Below are 14,623 nucleotides of genomic sequence, written 5' to 3'. Positions count from 1 at the left end.
CAAAGGCACCAACAGTCTTCATCAACAGTCAATGAGTGTTTGTCTTTCTATAATACATACACAAAACCTCCTCCAGTTAAACCTGATCTAAAACAACTGCACAACAAAACGTGACTAACGTCTCCAACTACTGTTACATTTTTAATTAATAATTGATAAAAAGTTTTTAATTGAAATTAAATCTGACAAGTTTTTGCTCATTTTCAACTCTTCCGCTCTCTTTTTTCTATTCCTGATAAATCCAGCCATGAAATAAAGACAGTGCACAGGGGTTTGTTTCTTTTTTGGTGTTTACTTCGCACCATCACTCATCACATTTATACATCTACAAAACAGAATGGAAATAAAAAATAAAGGCATTTTATCTTAACACTCTATACAGAAATCCATCATGTCTCTACTCAAAGCTGAAACACATGAATCATGATAAATCTGAACTGTAACACACAACACATCTGTAACATGTCGGGATCCAGTGGAATTTAAAGAACAGATACAGTTAACAGTTCATTTGCTGAAGTTCGATGTCAGCTGCAGATGTTTTGGCCAGATGTTTACGGTCTGTTCTCCATGTGAACAGTCCCACTATGAACACCATGATCGGGAGAGCTACACAGAGCACAATGCGGCTGATGGGCAGCTCGACTGGACAATGCATGGCAGCTGAAGGAGTCAGATTTGGCACAGTGGGAGGATTTTGGAACAAAAAGATGGATCTGAAGTCCTGAAACACCGCCCTTCTGTTTTCTGAGGTGATCACCTGGCACCTCCATCTCCTGTTGCTGTCTTCTCCCTGGAGTTTGGTGACCAGAGTGATGTTGCAGCGTGACTGCCCCCTGATCTCATACCTGTATGGATGATATTCAGCTTTTTATTGGGAGAAAATCCTGTGAAAAGACACAGACTGACACACACTGCTGCATTTAGGTTGAGGTTAGCAAACATGTTATTAATCTATAAAATAACCCTTCAAATTTGAATTTAACCAACTGACACCTGACATTACTTTTTAAGGAATGGACAAAAAATGATCATCCATAATCCTAACCTTAAGAAGAACAATTTTCATATTTTAATTTCTTGAAATATATTTAAATTATGTATTTTTGATATTTTTGCTTAACAGTGTCTCCTGTCACAATACAGCTAAACATGGAAAGTGAAATCTAAATAAATCTAATTGTATTGAAGTTTTTACAAGCAGCAGTAGTACTTTCACATAGCTGTTATACTTATATTTCTAATATTTCTTTTAATTGTTAATGTGTGTGACAAAAAAGAAATCGATGTCAATGATGGTTTCTCACTAAATAAACCAGTGATTAAACGAATTCAAACGTTGGTTAATTAAATGTAACGTTCTCACAACACAACAGAGAAATTTGACAACCTGCCGTTTCTGGACAGCGGAGTCTCGTCCTCATCCATCCATCTGAGGCTGAACACGCTGGAGTACGACTTGCAGCTCCCAGCATCATAGTAGGTGAAGAGGATGCAGCTCAGGCTGAGGTTTCCTCCAGGCTGCAGGTCAGTGAGTTTGGAGGGTGACGTGATGGTGAGGACAGACAGGTAAACGTCAGTGACGACGTCCACATGATGAACGCAGCCGTAGGAGCCGACGTCGTCGACCCTGAGGTCACGGAGGTGGAGAGAGCAGTTGGACGTGACCGACATGCGGTTGGATTTCTCCAAACCTGCCACCACCTGCCCCTCACTGACCTCATGAATGTACCTGTCGCCTCCTTTGTAGAACGTCCAGGAGATGAGGGCGCAGTCTGGGGAAACCAGGTTGGTGCACGGCAGGAGGGCGCTGCCCCCAAGGGTGCTGTACACAAACTGTGCATCTTTTTTACACCTCACACCTGCACACAGAGAAACAAATCATCACAACTGTAATGAAATAAGACATTTAAGTGGAAAAAACTGCAATAAAGATTCTTTCAGCTTGAACCCCTGGTTTAAAGCCGTGACTCTGTTTTTATTATTTTTACTATTGTATTCATATGGCAGCTTTAGCTATAGCTTCTTTTGACAGTAAGATTTTACCATAAAGCTTTATAAAATGTTATATTTGATAAGATCAAACCGAACCTGCCATTTCTTTCTTTCTTGTTTTAATTAAGTTTATAATATAATAATGAAGCTACATTTATTAGTGGAATATAACAAAAAAGATTTTTTAAGGATGATCTAACACGTGGAGCAACATGACGCAAAGCAACGAAGATTAGAAACTGTTGAAAAACGATCAGTGTGACTCAATAAGCCAGGACCAGACTTCACTATCCGTCGAATGTAACTAAAATGAGCTCCATGCCACCAGTCAGAGTCCAAACCTCCACCCCACCGAGGATCTCTGGGATGTACTGGAGCAGACTTTACGCAGGGGCCGGATCTCACCATCAGCTCTTGGCGAGAATTTGATGCAAGTCAGGACGGAAATAAATGTGCTAACACTGCAGAATTACATGATTCAACCAAGAATTCATCCTCTAATTAAAGTAAAAGGCGACCCGAGTCTTCATTTTACCAGTTGAACAGGTTGTATGACTCTATTACAAATCTACCACAACCACGAATTGTCCAGAGAAATAGAAAGAAAGGAACTTGATACAAGAAACCAACTCAAAGCTGGAGTAAAATATAAAAGAGGAGATCTACAACACCTGTATGAGGCAACATTAGACATTGGAACCAGATCCAGTATTTTCACTTTACTTTTCCTTCCACCACTGAATAAACCTAAACAGAGTAAAATAAATGTGGTACCTGAGTGAAGCAGAGAGGAGAGCAGCAGGACTCCCAGCACATCCTTTACGCGCGTCATGTTTGTGCCTTCACCTCTGCAGCTCCGCTTTTCTCTCCTCTGCTGCTTCTTCTAGGCGACTGAATTCATTTCCTGTGTTACACGAGCAGGACGAACACACCAGCCCTCATCTTTACTGTAGAGGGACACACGTTAAACCTCATTTATTAAGAAGGTACAGTGTTAAACCAGGAGCCCACCGACTGGGGGGGTGACAGCTTGTGAAGTGACGACTCCTGCAGCATTTGAGCTGATGCTTGATTAATGTTAATGACATGTTTTTAGTTCATCAGCCAATTATTTAATGATCAGTTTGACTTCTCTCTGCATCACTGTTTATTTTCGTCCTAAAATCACTTCTAATCTCAGTTTATCTGTGGTTTTCACCACAGCTCATGAGATGCGGCTGATATTCACAAAACTACAAAACCTACAATTAAAGAAAGATGTCAACTGAACTAGAAAATGACTGGCATGTGCATTCTCTGCATCTTCTTTATTTATATTTTAACAATTAAATATAAGGTTTTATCATTTTTAGCTCTTTTATTTACTCATTTGTCTCCACACAAAGCAGAAGGAGGTGTTTAATTTATAAAAATTAAATTAAAATATCTTTATTAAAATGAGCCACTGATAACATGTTTACTTATATTTTATAATTATATTTTTGTGATTGTTAAAGACACCGGTGCTCAAGCAGACGTCCACCTGGCGTAAAGGAAGGAGATTTTCAAATTAAAGATGAAAAGTTCCATCTTGTTAGAATTTCTGCTGTCACTGATCAGTGCCACTTTTCTTATGAGGTAGTCCAAGGTGTGAAATGCAAGTGTGTCACTTGTCTCTATCAGGGGGGTTTCAAGAGGAAGCGTTATTGTGACATTGTGGTGAAAATACTGTAGCAAGCATGTCCACACCTTCCATTTCTTTGAATAAAGGAAGGAGAATAATTATGGCCTGATTTTCTGGTCCAGAACCAAAATCATCTTAAACTTTCATCTGTTTTACCCAGAAGTTCTGTTAGCTGCTCTTCAGGAGTCAAAGACTGTGAATGTGAAAAATACATTCACCAAATATAAAACATAGGTTTTGGGAGGTTTTACTGAAGAGCAGTGTTTGCTAATGATGGTAACATGCTGATCTCAGTAACATGCAGACCGGCTACTCAAAGTACTCAGAGAGCCACAGATGAGGCTGACGGGAACGTCAATAGTTAGCAGATATTCAGTCGTAAACCAAACTACTGGACTCATGATGACGGAAAAAGACAGAGGATCACCAAAGTCCCTCCGATTCATCCTGTGGGAACTGTGAAGGTCTAAAGCCTAAATCAAGATTAAATTGCAGCCTTGAGAGAAGTCACTGCTGCACCTGCACCGAGGTTAGAAAAGTACAATGTTCATTTTTCCCACGTGAAAACTGTCAGACAAGAGACGCGAGAAGGTGAAGCAGCAAATAATTATTGTAGAGATTTTTTGTAAAAGCTCTGTTTCCTTCACATCACGTTGATGAGTCCCTCTGTTGCCAACTGTGAAAAGTTCAAAGTCTGATTTTGATTCATCACTTTTAGTTTCCCAGTTACTGTAGAAAAGGATTTTTACTATGACAAGACTTAAACAAACACAAAAGATGATGAAGTTGAGCTGTTTTAACTGACCAATGGAAATTAAATGTAGGTTATGTCAGACACTTAGCTGACTCATCCTCAGATCAAGGAGGTTTGTTTCTCCATTGAGAACATTTTTTGTCTCCTGACGGACGTGACCTCAGACTGCTCTGATCTGTGACCTCTTTGCTATGGGGCAGTACTTGTATCCTGTCTGTAACCACTGCTCATTGTTTATTTTCACACTTCGATAATGCAGGAAGTGGTCTGACGTGAAGGCAGAGCGGCATTCAGACACCTGCTCTGCTTTCTGCTGACGCGTTACTTCAGCTTTGTATTTCACAGCTTGTTGTTTTCTTTGATCTGGTCGTGGTGCCCAGTGTTGTGTATATGACACAGTATCGTTTTCACTGCAACGCCTCCAATTAGCTTCTCTGACACAGTGCTAACCAAAGTAGGACATAATGCCCTGCAGAAAAAAAGTGTTTTTCATGCAGCTCTTTTAAAATGTGTTTTTTATTGAAGATTAGCAGCAGAAAAACTATTTCACTGATATTATTATTATTATTATTATTATTATTATTATTATTATTATTATTATTATTATTATTATTATTATTATTATTATTATAACAATGTAAAATTAATTTGACATAATTAAGTATAAGAAGTTGTCTTAGGAAGTTAAGGATATGTAAATACTTCGGTGGAAAGTAACTGAATTTTATTTTATACAGACTTTACTATAACTTCCACCATCTTCAGTAAAGTATATGTCTGGTGCACTAACATGCAGCAAGTTCTTCTTTTAATACATGTAGTTTATTGAACTGCTGTGTCTGTTCCTACAAACTGAATGTACCTTTTCCACCTCTGCTCTGTATAAAAACAAGTGCGGCCGTCTCATCACCACCAGGTGAATATGAGTTTGTAGAAGTAGTCGTAGCTCCGGGACAGGAAGCTTTTCTCCATGACATGAGGCTGGACGCTCACCCTGTAGCCCTGACTCTCAATGTCCATTTTTACACAGTCCAGCAGGTCTTTAACAGACGGGACGGCCTTCCAGGGTCCGAACGTCACCACAGATTCCTTATCCGCCTCCAGGCTATTGATGGCGTTGTCATAGAAACCTAAATCTTCCTCTGTCCGCAGTACACAGATCATGATGGTGGAGTGGCGGGCGGCGATGGCCTCGGCTCTGGCGATACGAATCAGCACCTGGATTCATCAACAGCCACAGATTTTATGTATGAATTGTGGTTTAAAAAAAAATGTCTCAGAGGGCAACAGTTGCATCAATGATGGACTCGATGGATTCAATTGGACTGGGTGGAGCTGCTAAATAGTCCTGTTAGCACCAATTTCACAGGATTAATCAGAAGAGCTGGGTAGTTTCAAGCTGAGCAACAAGTCCTGAGACTGCTCTGAATATTTAGTCGATTTCTGGAAGTAGTTTGCTTTTGTGTCGCTTTAACTCACCTCGATGTTTTCTTTGTAGTGAGGGACTCTGGACAGGAACTGCTGCCTTCCCACCAGCTCTCCGAACAGCTGAGGAGTTTCCTCCAGACGTTTGATCAGTGGTTTGATGTTGTAATACACCGCCTCTCTGTGAACCTGCAGAAACACACACACACACAGTCTCATTCAGGAAAAAGTGACAACACTTCCATTAAAGACTCAAGTGTCAGGTGCACCGTGGCTGTTTCAGGCTCAGTGTTGTACATTAAACTACAGGACTGAAACCTCTTTGATGTTCTCGGTGGGCAGTTGCTCTGATCTCAGGAACTCCAGGAGGGCTCCAAAGTGGGAACCATTGCGGTCAATGAAGCAGCGTCCCTGTGTGTCTGTGCGTAGTTTGGGCTGACCAGTGAACATCTCCGCCAGCTTGGAGTCGGGATGTTTCCTGAGCGTGCTCAGAGAGGTGCTGAACAGGTGACCGCCAACATTCAACTGCACGATGGGAGAGTGCTGAGGAGAAAGGAGTCAATTCAGAAAGTTGTTGGTACTTTGGCACGTCTGGATGGTCAAGAAGAAGGTACTAAAAATAAAACACTCAACCTGTGTCCTGCTCAGTCAAACATGAAGAATCCTTAACAAAAATATTAGTTCTTGTGTATTAAATGTGTTTTATTCTTCTGAAATAGACGGTTGTGTCATGGAGATGCTGATACGACATAGTGAGGCCCCTAAATAAAGCAGCATAACTTTACCAGATTATTATTGTAGATTAAATTACAGTGAAATCATTTGCATTTGTCCTCAACAGCAATCATTTACTCACTGTACAGACAATCTGTGTGCTTTGCAGAAAGGGCGTCTGCCTGAGTCACCTACACACTGATTTGCTCAGTGATAAAACCTCTGATGTCTGTCAGAAAATCACTGATGTCTGTTTGCACATGTTGACTTGTTCAGTCACTTCTCGCTATTCTGTACTAGGACTTGTACATTACTGGATTTGAATGTGTGATAAAGTAATATATAATACTGCAGCAGCTCTAATGCAGACATGCAGCATTAAACTGAATGAGAAAATTGTTCCACTTAACCTGAAAACACCATCCCACGTCTGCTGACACCTTCAGTAAATATAGGACAGTGCAAACGAGAATATACTGGCTGCGCTAACATGTCCCACTTTTACCTATGCTGCTAAATATTGTACTTTTTACGTCAGTAATTTTTTTTTTCAGATTTAAATCTTTTTCCAAGATTAAAATGTTTATTTTAAATAAATAAAATGTTCTTTTTTTTATTAATTACTATAAATACTAAAATATTTGTATAATTGAAAGTATGTTGAATAAACCTGAATCAGGTCTTTATCAAAAGCATCACTCTGAATACGGTTAAAATACATTACTTCCTTAGCAGAGTATAATTTTGGAGTATTTACTCAATACTTCAAGTTAAGTAAAGTGGTACAGTACCTCATCTTTGTAGTAGAGTGATTTTATGGAAGGTAGTTGAACTTTTATTTGAGTACTAAGTGTACTTTTTACTTACTTTTATTTGACAGTCACTTTGTTGAACCTGTTTTTGAAATGCGTTGTTAAAGTATAAATCAGTTCCCATGTCTCATAAATACTATAAGTACATCTTAAGTACTGCACTCTACTGTGGAGATGTAGAAGTAATGTTAAGTTTTTAAGCATTTAAACACCAAATAGAAAAGTGCAGGAGCTGTAACTGTGGTTAAAGGCTCATAAAGTTCCCACACGACACAAACGTTTCCGTCTTTGCAGATTAACTCGAGTTTCCTCGATTATTAATTCGACGCAGTTCAAGTTCTTCTAAAAATGCTGCTAAATAAACAGTTGAATGGTAAAATGTGAAAAACAAACGAACAAACAACAAAACAGCAGGAAAAGGAGACGATTCCCTCGGTGCTGTTCATCCACCTGTTCAGGTGAAGCTTCAGCTTAGTTTTAGCAGCTAAACGACACCTTAAAAATATTTAAATTAAACTCGGTGTTTCTTACTGGAACTGCGGCTGAAGACGGTTTTTCAGGAGATTTAAAGTCCGGCAGACTCATCTTGTCTTCGGTGCTCGTCCTGGTGGGAGCTGCGAGTTTTTAAAACACCTTTCCACAGGTAGAAGCGTGGGGGCGTGGCTTTACCCGGACCTGATGCTGTAGCACTGAGAAGATGACTCACTCCGCAGTAAAAATCTTTGACAGTTTTTTGATTGAACTTTTAAAAACTTAAATTAGCAAACTGACAAAAAACACACCCATGCACAGATAATTCTTTATTTAGTAATAACCTCTGATTCAGTTTGTTTTAGGTCCCCGTCACTGTCACGTTTGCGGAATTGTTTTTGTTAGTAAAAATAGAAACGTATGACTTTAATTCGAGTGTAAAGAAACAATGATGCACAGAAGTGACGAGTTTAATACTTCCATTATTAACAGCTTCAATATTATTATATGTTCCAACTTTCATTGTCAGACGCATCAACTGAGTCATTTCACCCAGTGTAGATATAAGGAAATAGAATAGAATGTGAGTTAGAAGAAGGCTTTTAATATTTTAATTGTATTCAAGTAGAAGTGCAGGTGTGGACCATGAAGAAAACAAATCACTAGAAAACATTTAGTGTAAAATAACTTGTTAAAGTTATAGAAGTAGAAAGTGAGTCATTTTAAATATATTCTGAATAAAGTTACTGTTAAATTTAGGGAAAGGTTGGAGTTTTGTTTTAGTTATAGGATAAAGAGCACTGACTGAGCTCTTTATATATAAATCTGCATCACATTACGGCACATTAGAGCCAGAACTCAAGTTCACTCAATTATACAGAGGTCTGTTCTTTCGGGGGCGACCGTGGCTCAGTTGGTTGTCCATGAACCCCAGCGTTGGACGTTGGTTTCACAGTCAAATGTTGAAGTGTCCCTGGACAAGACACTAAACCCTGAACCCATGGCACCAGCCTGTAGCAATTATTATTATTATTATTATATAGTCTCACTGAGGTAAATGGGATAAACAAAGTAAACAACTCATTATCTCTGTGTAACTGATGATATGCAGCTGTTGGACTTCATTAACTTTAGCATGGTGAATCTAAAAAACTGCACAGGTACAGTAGTTGACTCGACTTTAAATGTAGTGAGAAAAGAAATCCCTGAGAAAAATACTTCACATATATTCACAACACAGAAGTAAACGTGTTGGTTAATTTAGTTAAATTATAACTTCTGTGTATGTCGTTTTAAATAATTTAAAGATGAGTTCCTGCTTAGTTTAAACTGTAATATCACCTTTTCCTTAGAAGTAGTGACCACAGCACAGTGAATGTATTTTCCAGATTTTATTGTTTTTGTACACAAAAAACACAGGGTCCTGCTTCCATCTGGTGGACGACTGAAAACCTGCAAGAAACAGAATAATTAAAAACCTCATTCAAAGATTAATGCAGCTTTGGTAACAAAACCAAGTCATTACAACCAGAGACTAAACGAGTGTCTGTGCTACTTCAACCCTTCTCAGACAAATGCCTCAATGTCTTCAATCGTAATGGACCCCCTGTTCTGAGGAACCGAAGCAGAACCACAGAACGTGGATCTGAACCAGAAACCACCAGAACCAGACTGAGCCCTGTTCCGACTCGTCATCGTATCATCACCGAAGGGACAAAAACTGATGCTGTCATGCGTCTTTGTTGACGACTGCTGCTGCCCTGTTACTGCATATTGAAATTCTAATTAACTGGACACTAATTTGCTTCCAGAACCAGCACAAAGAACTGTCACATATTCATCTTCTTAGACCTAAATTAAATTCTGATTCTGTGGTGTCCAGTAATCTAACAGAACTACCATTCCTGCTTTTTCAACGTTTCAACCAAAAAACAGAAACTAGGTAACAGATTTAGCTTTTTATTTATATATTTAAAGTTATTGTAATTATTTTATTGCAGCTTTGTACATTTGTGACATTATACTTAATCGGTTTGTGCAAGTGGCCTGACGTGGTATCTGTGTCAATCCAGGATAATTGATAGGCTCTGCTCTTACCCTCTTATGCGGTGGGCAAGGGTGCTCCCTGGGGCATGACGGGCACCTCGGGCTTGGCTCCCTTCTGCTCAGACATGGGTGTGGTGGGCAGGGTCTCCTCCTTTGGCTCCACGATGCTAACATGGTCGGGCAGGGGCTTCTTAGGGCCAATCTTACCGCTGGGGTCCCAGGGCAGCATGATCTTCACCTTGATGCCGAGCACCCCTGAGGATGATCAATGAACAGGTATTAGCACCAACAAAGTCATTAGTAACGTTGCTGCTGTGTTGCTGGTCCTGCCGTACTCACCCTGCCTTAGCAGGACGTGGCGGACTGCTGTGTCGACGTAGTAGTTGACGGGGTCTCCACTGTGGATCATCAGGCCGTCCACAAACTTCATGGATTTGGCCCTTTGACCTCTCAGCTTGCCGGACACAACAACTTCACAGCCCTTGGCTCCGCTTTCCATGATGAACCTCAGAACACCATAGCAGGCCCTAAAAGAGAGGGTAAGAACAGTATAAGATTGAGTAAACAGAACCGCCTAGCACAGTCACATGTCACAAACCAAGTCGGTCTCTTAACAATAACTTCTCGCTGTGTTACTTCTTAATAGTGCTGCTTCAACCCTTCTCAGACAAATGCCTCGATGTCTTCAACTGAAAAGGACCTGCTGCTCTGAAGGACCGGAGCAGAACCACAGAACGTGAATCTGAACCAGAAACCACCAGAGCCAGACCAAGTCCTGTTCCGACTCGTCATCGTATCATCACTGAAGGTTAGTTTGTCAAATATTTGATGAGCTCTAAATGAATGTACCATCAATATTTAACTAAAGATACCACTGTGACATTCACACACTGGACAGATGCAGTCATACACAGATACAGTAACAGTGAAGCTGAAGCTGCAGATACGATCTTGATGTCTATACAGTTTTATCTTTGGAGTCAGACTCCACCAGCATTAAAATCTTTGAGAAAACAGGACTAGCCCAAGCCGACCCGTCCTTGTGATCTACATGTCTCACTTCCACTGTATTTTTTGACAGATCAGACAAGACAAGATCTTAGCATGTCTAACAGTCCCATTAAAAGAAAAAAAAAATATATATAAATTTGACAACATTTCTCTAAAGTGGAGATGCTGACAGACCTCAAGCCAAAGCTTCTAAATGTAGGTTAAGAAAAGATCAGCGTTTCAGATAAAAAGCTGCACACATGAGAGATGGTGGATCGCAATGTTAATAAATAATGTCAGTAACTGTAAATCCGACTTAATACAGCACTGCTTACCTACGTACAGCCAGGCCTCCCAGCAGCTTGTAGCGCAGAGACTCTGCCTGGGCGATGGCACACAGACCACGGGTGGCAACTTTCTCAGCATACAGCTAACACAGAAAAGACGGGGGTCAGTCAAAGGACGAGCTGATGAGTTTCAGCCTTCATTAAATGAATTAACAGCAGATATGTGGATTAGCTCTCATCTACACTGCACATGCATCCTGCTTTTAGACCGTGACCACAAAATTTCCCTTCTACTTTGGAATTTTTTTTTTTGCAAATTCTGATCCTTTGACCCTTCTCAGACAAATGCCTCTGTGTCTTCATGTAGAAAGAGCTCCCTGATCTGAGGAACTGGTACGGGACCACAGAACGTGAACCCGAACCAGCACCTGCAGAACAAGTTTGAGTCCTGTTCTGTCTCGTCATCGTATCATCACCGAAGGGAGGACAATCCAGATATACTGCAATAAAGTGCATTGTGCACATTTTTGTACACAGTACCGGTGAAATGAGCAAAACTATAATTTAAATTTATTGTAAGCTTGTTAAAATTTATTAAAGTTGCTTAGTTAAATTGAACATAGCAATATTAATGCTTGGTCTTGATTATCTGCATCACGGTTCAGTAATCAAACCGATAAAACATTGCTGTTCCTATACTTTACTCATTTATAAATATGTTTGAATAAGCACTCTCCCATGATCCAACTCATCCTGTTTTTCTTACCTCCACACTGCCCTCGGGGAAGCCAAATCTCTTCTGGACCACAGCGGTCAGCTCTCTGATACGACGACCCTTCTCTCCCAGAACATTCTGGGTCCTAGAGACAAAGACATTTGGGGTTACATATACATCAATGCCATCTAATGAAGAGTTGTTGAGCTCATGGTTAAGATTTGTCCTAACGCACAGTTCCACTATCAAAAAAAGGTAAAGACCCACTCGCTAACACCTTTCTAGTCATTCAAACAACCAGTCAAACTGGTTATATAACATATAACAAATATAACATAACATTGCATTTGAGTCTCATGACACTTAACAGTAGTTTGCATTTGTTCTGTTCAACACCATAAAGTATGAGATCAGTGATTGTCATCTTCTAAAATAAACACCCAACAAAAATCCATCACAGTTTAAATTAAATGATTTATTACTACCCATTCCAGCATAAACATCTCGTCTATTTAGCCTCAGGCACCTACTAGTTAGAAATAAACTAAATCAAGACTGGACACTCACCTTGTGGCCAGGATGATGATCTCAGTCCTGGTTGGAGTCACACGCACCTCCACACCGGAGTAGCCATCCTCGGCAAGCTCGCGAGTCAGGAACTCGTTCAGCTCGGCCTTGAAGATACCGTCTGAGACAAACTAAAGACAGAACAGAGTCAGGTTAGGACACCTCATTGAAGGAAAAACATGCATTTCTATAGCTCAGGTTTTGTAGATTGATTCAGTTAGTGGTGACTTGAAGAGTTAAAATTAGAAGGTGGATTTAGGACAGGTGACAAATGTTACAGACCAGATAGAGAGAATGAAAAACAGTCACCATATTAAAAACAAAATTAATTAATGATGTTATTGACTTGTGGTATCTAAGTATGAGGAAAACAACTCCTAAATAATTAGTGTAAACTTCCAGGTGCCTATGCCCTACTGTCCAGGTTCACCATATTAACACATTTAATAGACTCTTAGCGGCCCACGCTTCTTTAAAACAAAATACAATGCTACTGTGAGTCATTCACAACACACTCTTTTATACACTTATTTACACGTTACTAACAACATATTAAGCACGTTAACAAACAAACTATGTGCCGGTTTACTCTGTTAGCTAGCCTTCTCTCTGGCTACGTTCATTTGACTACGAAGCTAGCACACCAGCTAAACCGCATTAAGGGTTTATACACGTTTAAGAGGAGGTGAGCAGAGACACTTAACAAGAGTTTATGTCTGATAAAACGATCTGTAATATTACACGGGGTAATTTCTAAATGGAGCTCATATCTGAGGATCCCGGTTATAACTCAGCCCGGCCGCGGTGCACAGAGCCATGTTAGCTGGCCAAATGAGGAGGACGCGGCGCCGGCAGCATCTGGATTAATCCTCTTCAAACCAGAGGTGGACAACCGCCATTAACACCGGAGTGAAGTCGATTCACCTGTATCCTAAACGCCATGACCTCATTTTTACATAAACCTGCTGTTATGACAGTAAAACTCAGATAAAACAGCTCTAACCTTCCTCTTCTTGGAGATTTGCACCGCCATCTTCCAATAGGCCGTAGACAGGAAAGGACCGTTAGAGGACGCGGAAATGCTTTTATATCAAACTGTTTAACTTCCGGTGACGTGATGCCGAGGGTCCTGCTGGGATTTGTAGTTTTTGTGTTTGCTTTAGTTTTCTTGTGACGTATGTATGCATTTATTAATTTGTTTGTTTTTACAGCAGCAGTAACACAGAAAGACACGTTATGTAAATAAACAATAGTAGTACTATGTACTATGTTCTGTGTAATTATGTATACATTGATGTACTTCTACCTTATGTGAATATTTCTCCACATTCCAGCACGGGATACGTCACCTTAGTTAGTTTACAATTCAAGAATTACATTACAGTTATAATATTAAAGATCAGATTAGATTAAACTGTCCGTAATATTATAAATGTACAACAGAGCATGATGTACATTTATGGCTGATTAAATTAATTTATGAGTCGATTGACAGAAAATTACCTAACAGCATTTACAGTGATCACTGAGGTAATTTTTCAAAATAATATTTTAAATACGGTTGAATAATGGTTAGAATATGAACGAGGAAGAGCATTTCTGTAGGGTAGCAAGTGTGCATGTGAATTATGAATAAATACATTGAAATACCTGTGAGGATTACTGAATATAAAGGCATTTATGTTAATGTTAACAGGCGTAACTGTAATAGAGCCTTCAATAAATATTACCTTTGTAGATGTTCACCTTTATTTGCAAACTTGCCATTAGAAAGATTACTTGAAAGTTGAAACCGGAAAGACATTGATATTGAAAATATTTCAGTTAGACGCAGGAGTCGAGCTGTTTAAATTTGAATGTTTATCAAATTGGGCTGAACTCTGTGGAGGAGGAGGATGAGAGGAGGATGTAGCGGACATCCATGATGGTACCTCTGATGCCTTCCCACCGCTGGAAGAGAGTTTCACTGTATTCTCCTGGTCAATGACCTTAGTCATTATCAAACTGATCATACTCAGAGTGTTTCAATTTGAAACAGACAGAAAACTAAATAATTATAATTAATTGATACCTTACTAATCCCTTCGGGGACTTTCACTACTCATCAAAGGCAAGACCTCCTCACGCTGCCCTGCCTACCTTTGTACTGACTTGTAAGTCTTTGGATAAAAGCCTCTGCTAAAT

The 14,623-nt window shown here is 39.7% G+C and overlaps 3 protein-coding genes and 3 non-coding genes across 6 annotated transcripts; all 6 read right to left on the bottom strand.

Moving 5' to 3' along the window:
* Nucleotides 1-292: 292 nt before the first annotated feature.
* LOC113172451 lies at nt 293-2,906 on the bottom strand. Its single transcript, XM_026375423.1, has 3 exons — nt 2,770-2,906; nt 1,391-1,862; nt 293-848 (listed from the first exon to the last, which is right to left on the bottom strand). The coding sequence occupies exons 1-3, from the start codon at nt 2,825-2,827 to the stop codon at nt 500-502; spliced, it is 879 nt and encodes a 292-aa protein (XP_026231208.1). The 5' UTR covers nt 2,828-2,906; the 3' UTR covers nt 293-499.
* A 2,131-nt stretch (nt 2,907-5,037) lies between these two features.
* Nucleotides 5,038-8,005, bottom strand: kctd14 (potassium channel tetramerization domain containing 14). The gene is made up of 4 exons (XM_026375975.1): nt 7,895-8,005; nt 6,156-6,380; nt 5,892-6,026; nt 5,038-5,630 (listed from the first exon to the last, which is right to left on the bottom strand). The coding sequence occupies exons 1-4, from the start codon at nt 7,946-7,948 to the stop codon at nt 5,319-5,321; spliced, it is 726 nt and encodes a 241-aa protein (XP_026231760.1). The 5' UTR covers nt 7,949-8,005; the 3' UTR covers nt 5,038-5,318.
* A 1,205-nt stretch (nt 8,006-9,210) lies between these two features.
* Nucleotides 9,211-13,539, bottom strand: rps3 (ribosomal protein S3). Its single transcript, XM_026340483.1, has 7 exons — nt 13,443-13,539; nt 12,440-12,570; nt 11,924-12,017; nt 11,206-11,300; nt 10,220-10,407; nt 9,932-10,135; nt 9,211-9,286 (listed from the first exon to the last, which is right to left on the bottom strand). The coding sequence occupies exons 1-6, from the start codon at nt 13,470-13,472 to the stop codon at nt 9,936-9,938; spliced, it is 738 nt and encodes a 245-aa protein (XP_026196268.1). The 5' UTR covers nt 13,473-13,539; the 3' UTR covers nt 9,211-9,286; nt 9,932-9,935.
* On the bottom strand, nt 9,396-9,545 carry LOC113150145. The gene has a single exon (XR_003297655.1). It is a non-coding gene; the product is annotated as a small nucleolar RNA SNORD15 (small nucleolar RNA).
* Nucleotides 10,539-10,688, bottom strand: LOC113150138. The gene has a single exon (XR_003297654.1). It is a non-coding gene; the product is annotated as a small nucleolar RNA SNORD15 (small nucleolar RNA).
* On the bottom strand, nt 11,490-11,638 carry LOC113150156. Its single transcript, XR_003297658.1, has one exon. It is a non-coding gene; the product is annotated as a small nucleolar RNA SNORD15 (small nucleolar RNA).
* Nucleotides 13,540-14,623: the final 1,084 nt, after the last annotated feature.

The sequence above is a fragment of the Anabas testudineus genome, chromosome 13 (genome assembly GCF_900324465.2).
Source record: "Anabas testudineus chromosome 13, fAnaTes1.2, whole genome shotgun sequence".
Lineage (NCBI taxonomy): Eukaryota > Metazoa > Chordata > Actinopteri > Anabantiformes > Anabantidae > Anabas > Anabas testudineus.
The sequence above is the reverse complement of the archived record's forward strand: the minus strand, read 5'-3'. Positions and strand labels throughout refer to the sequence as shown.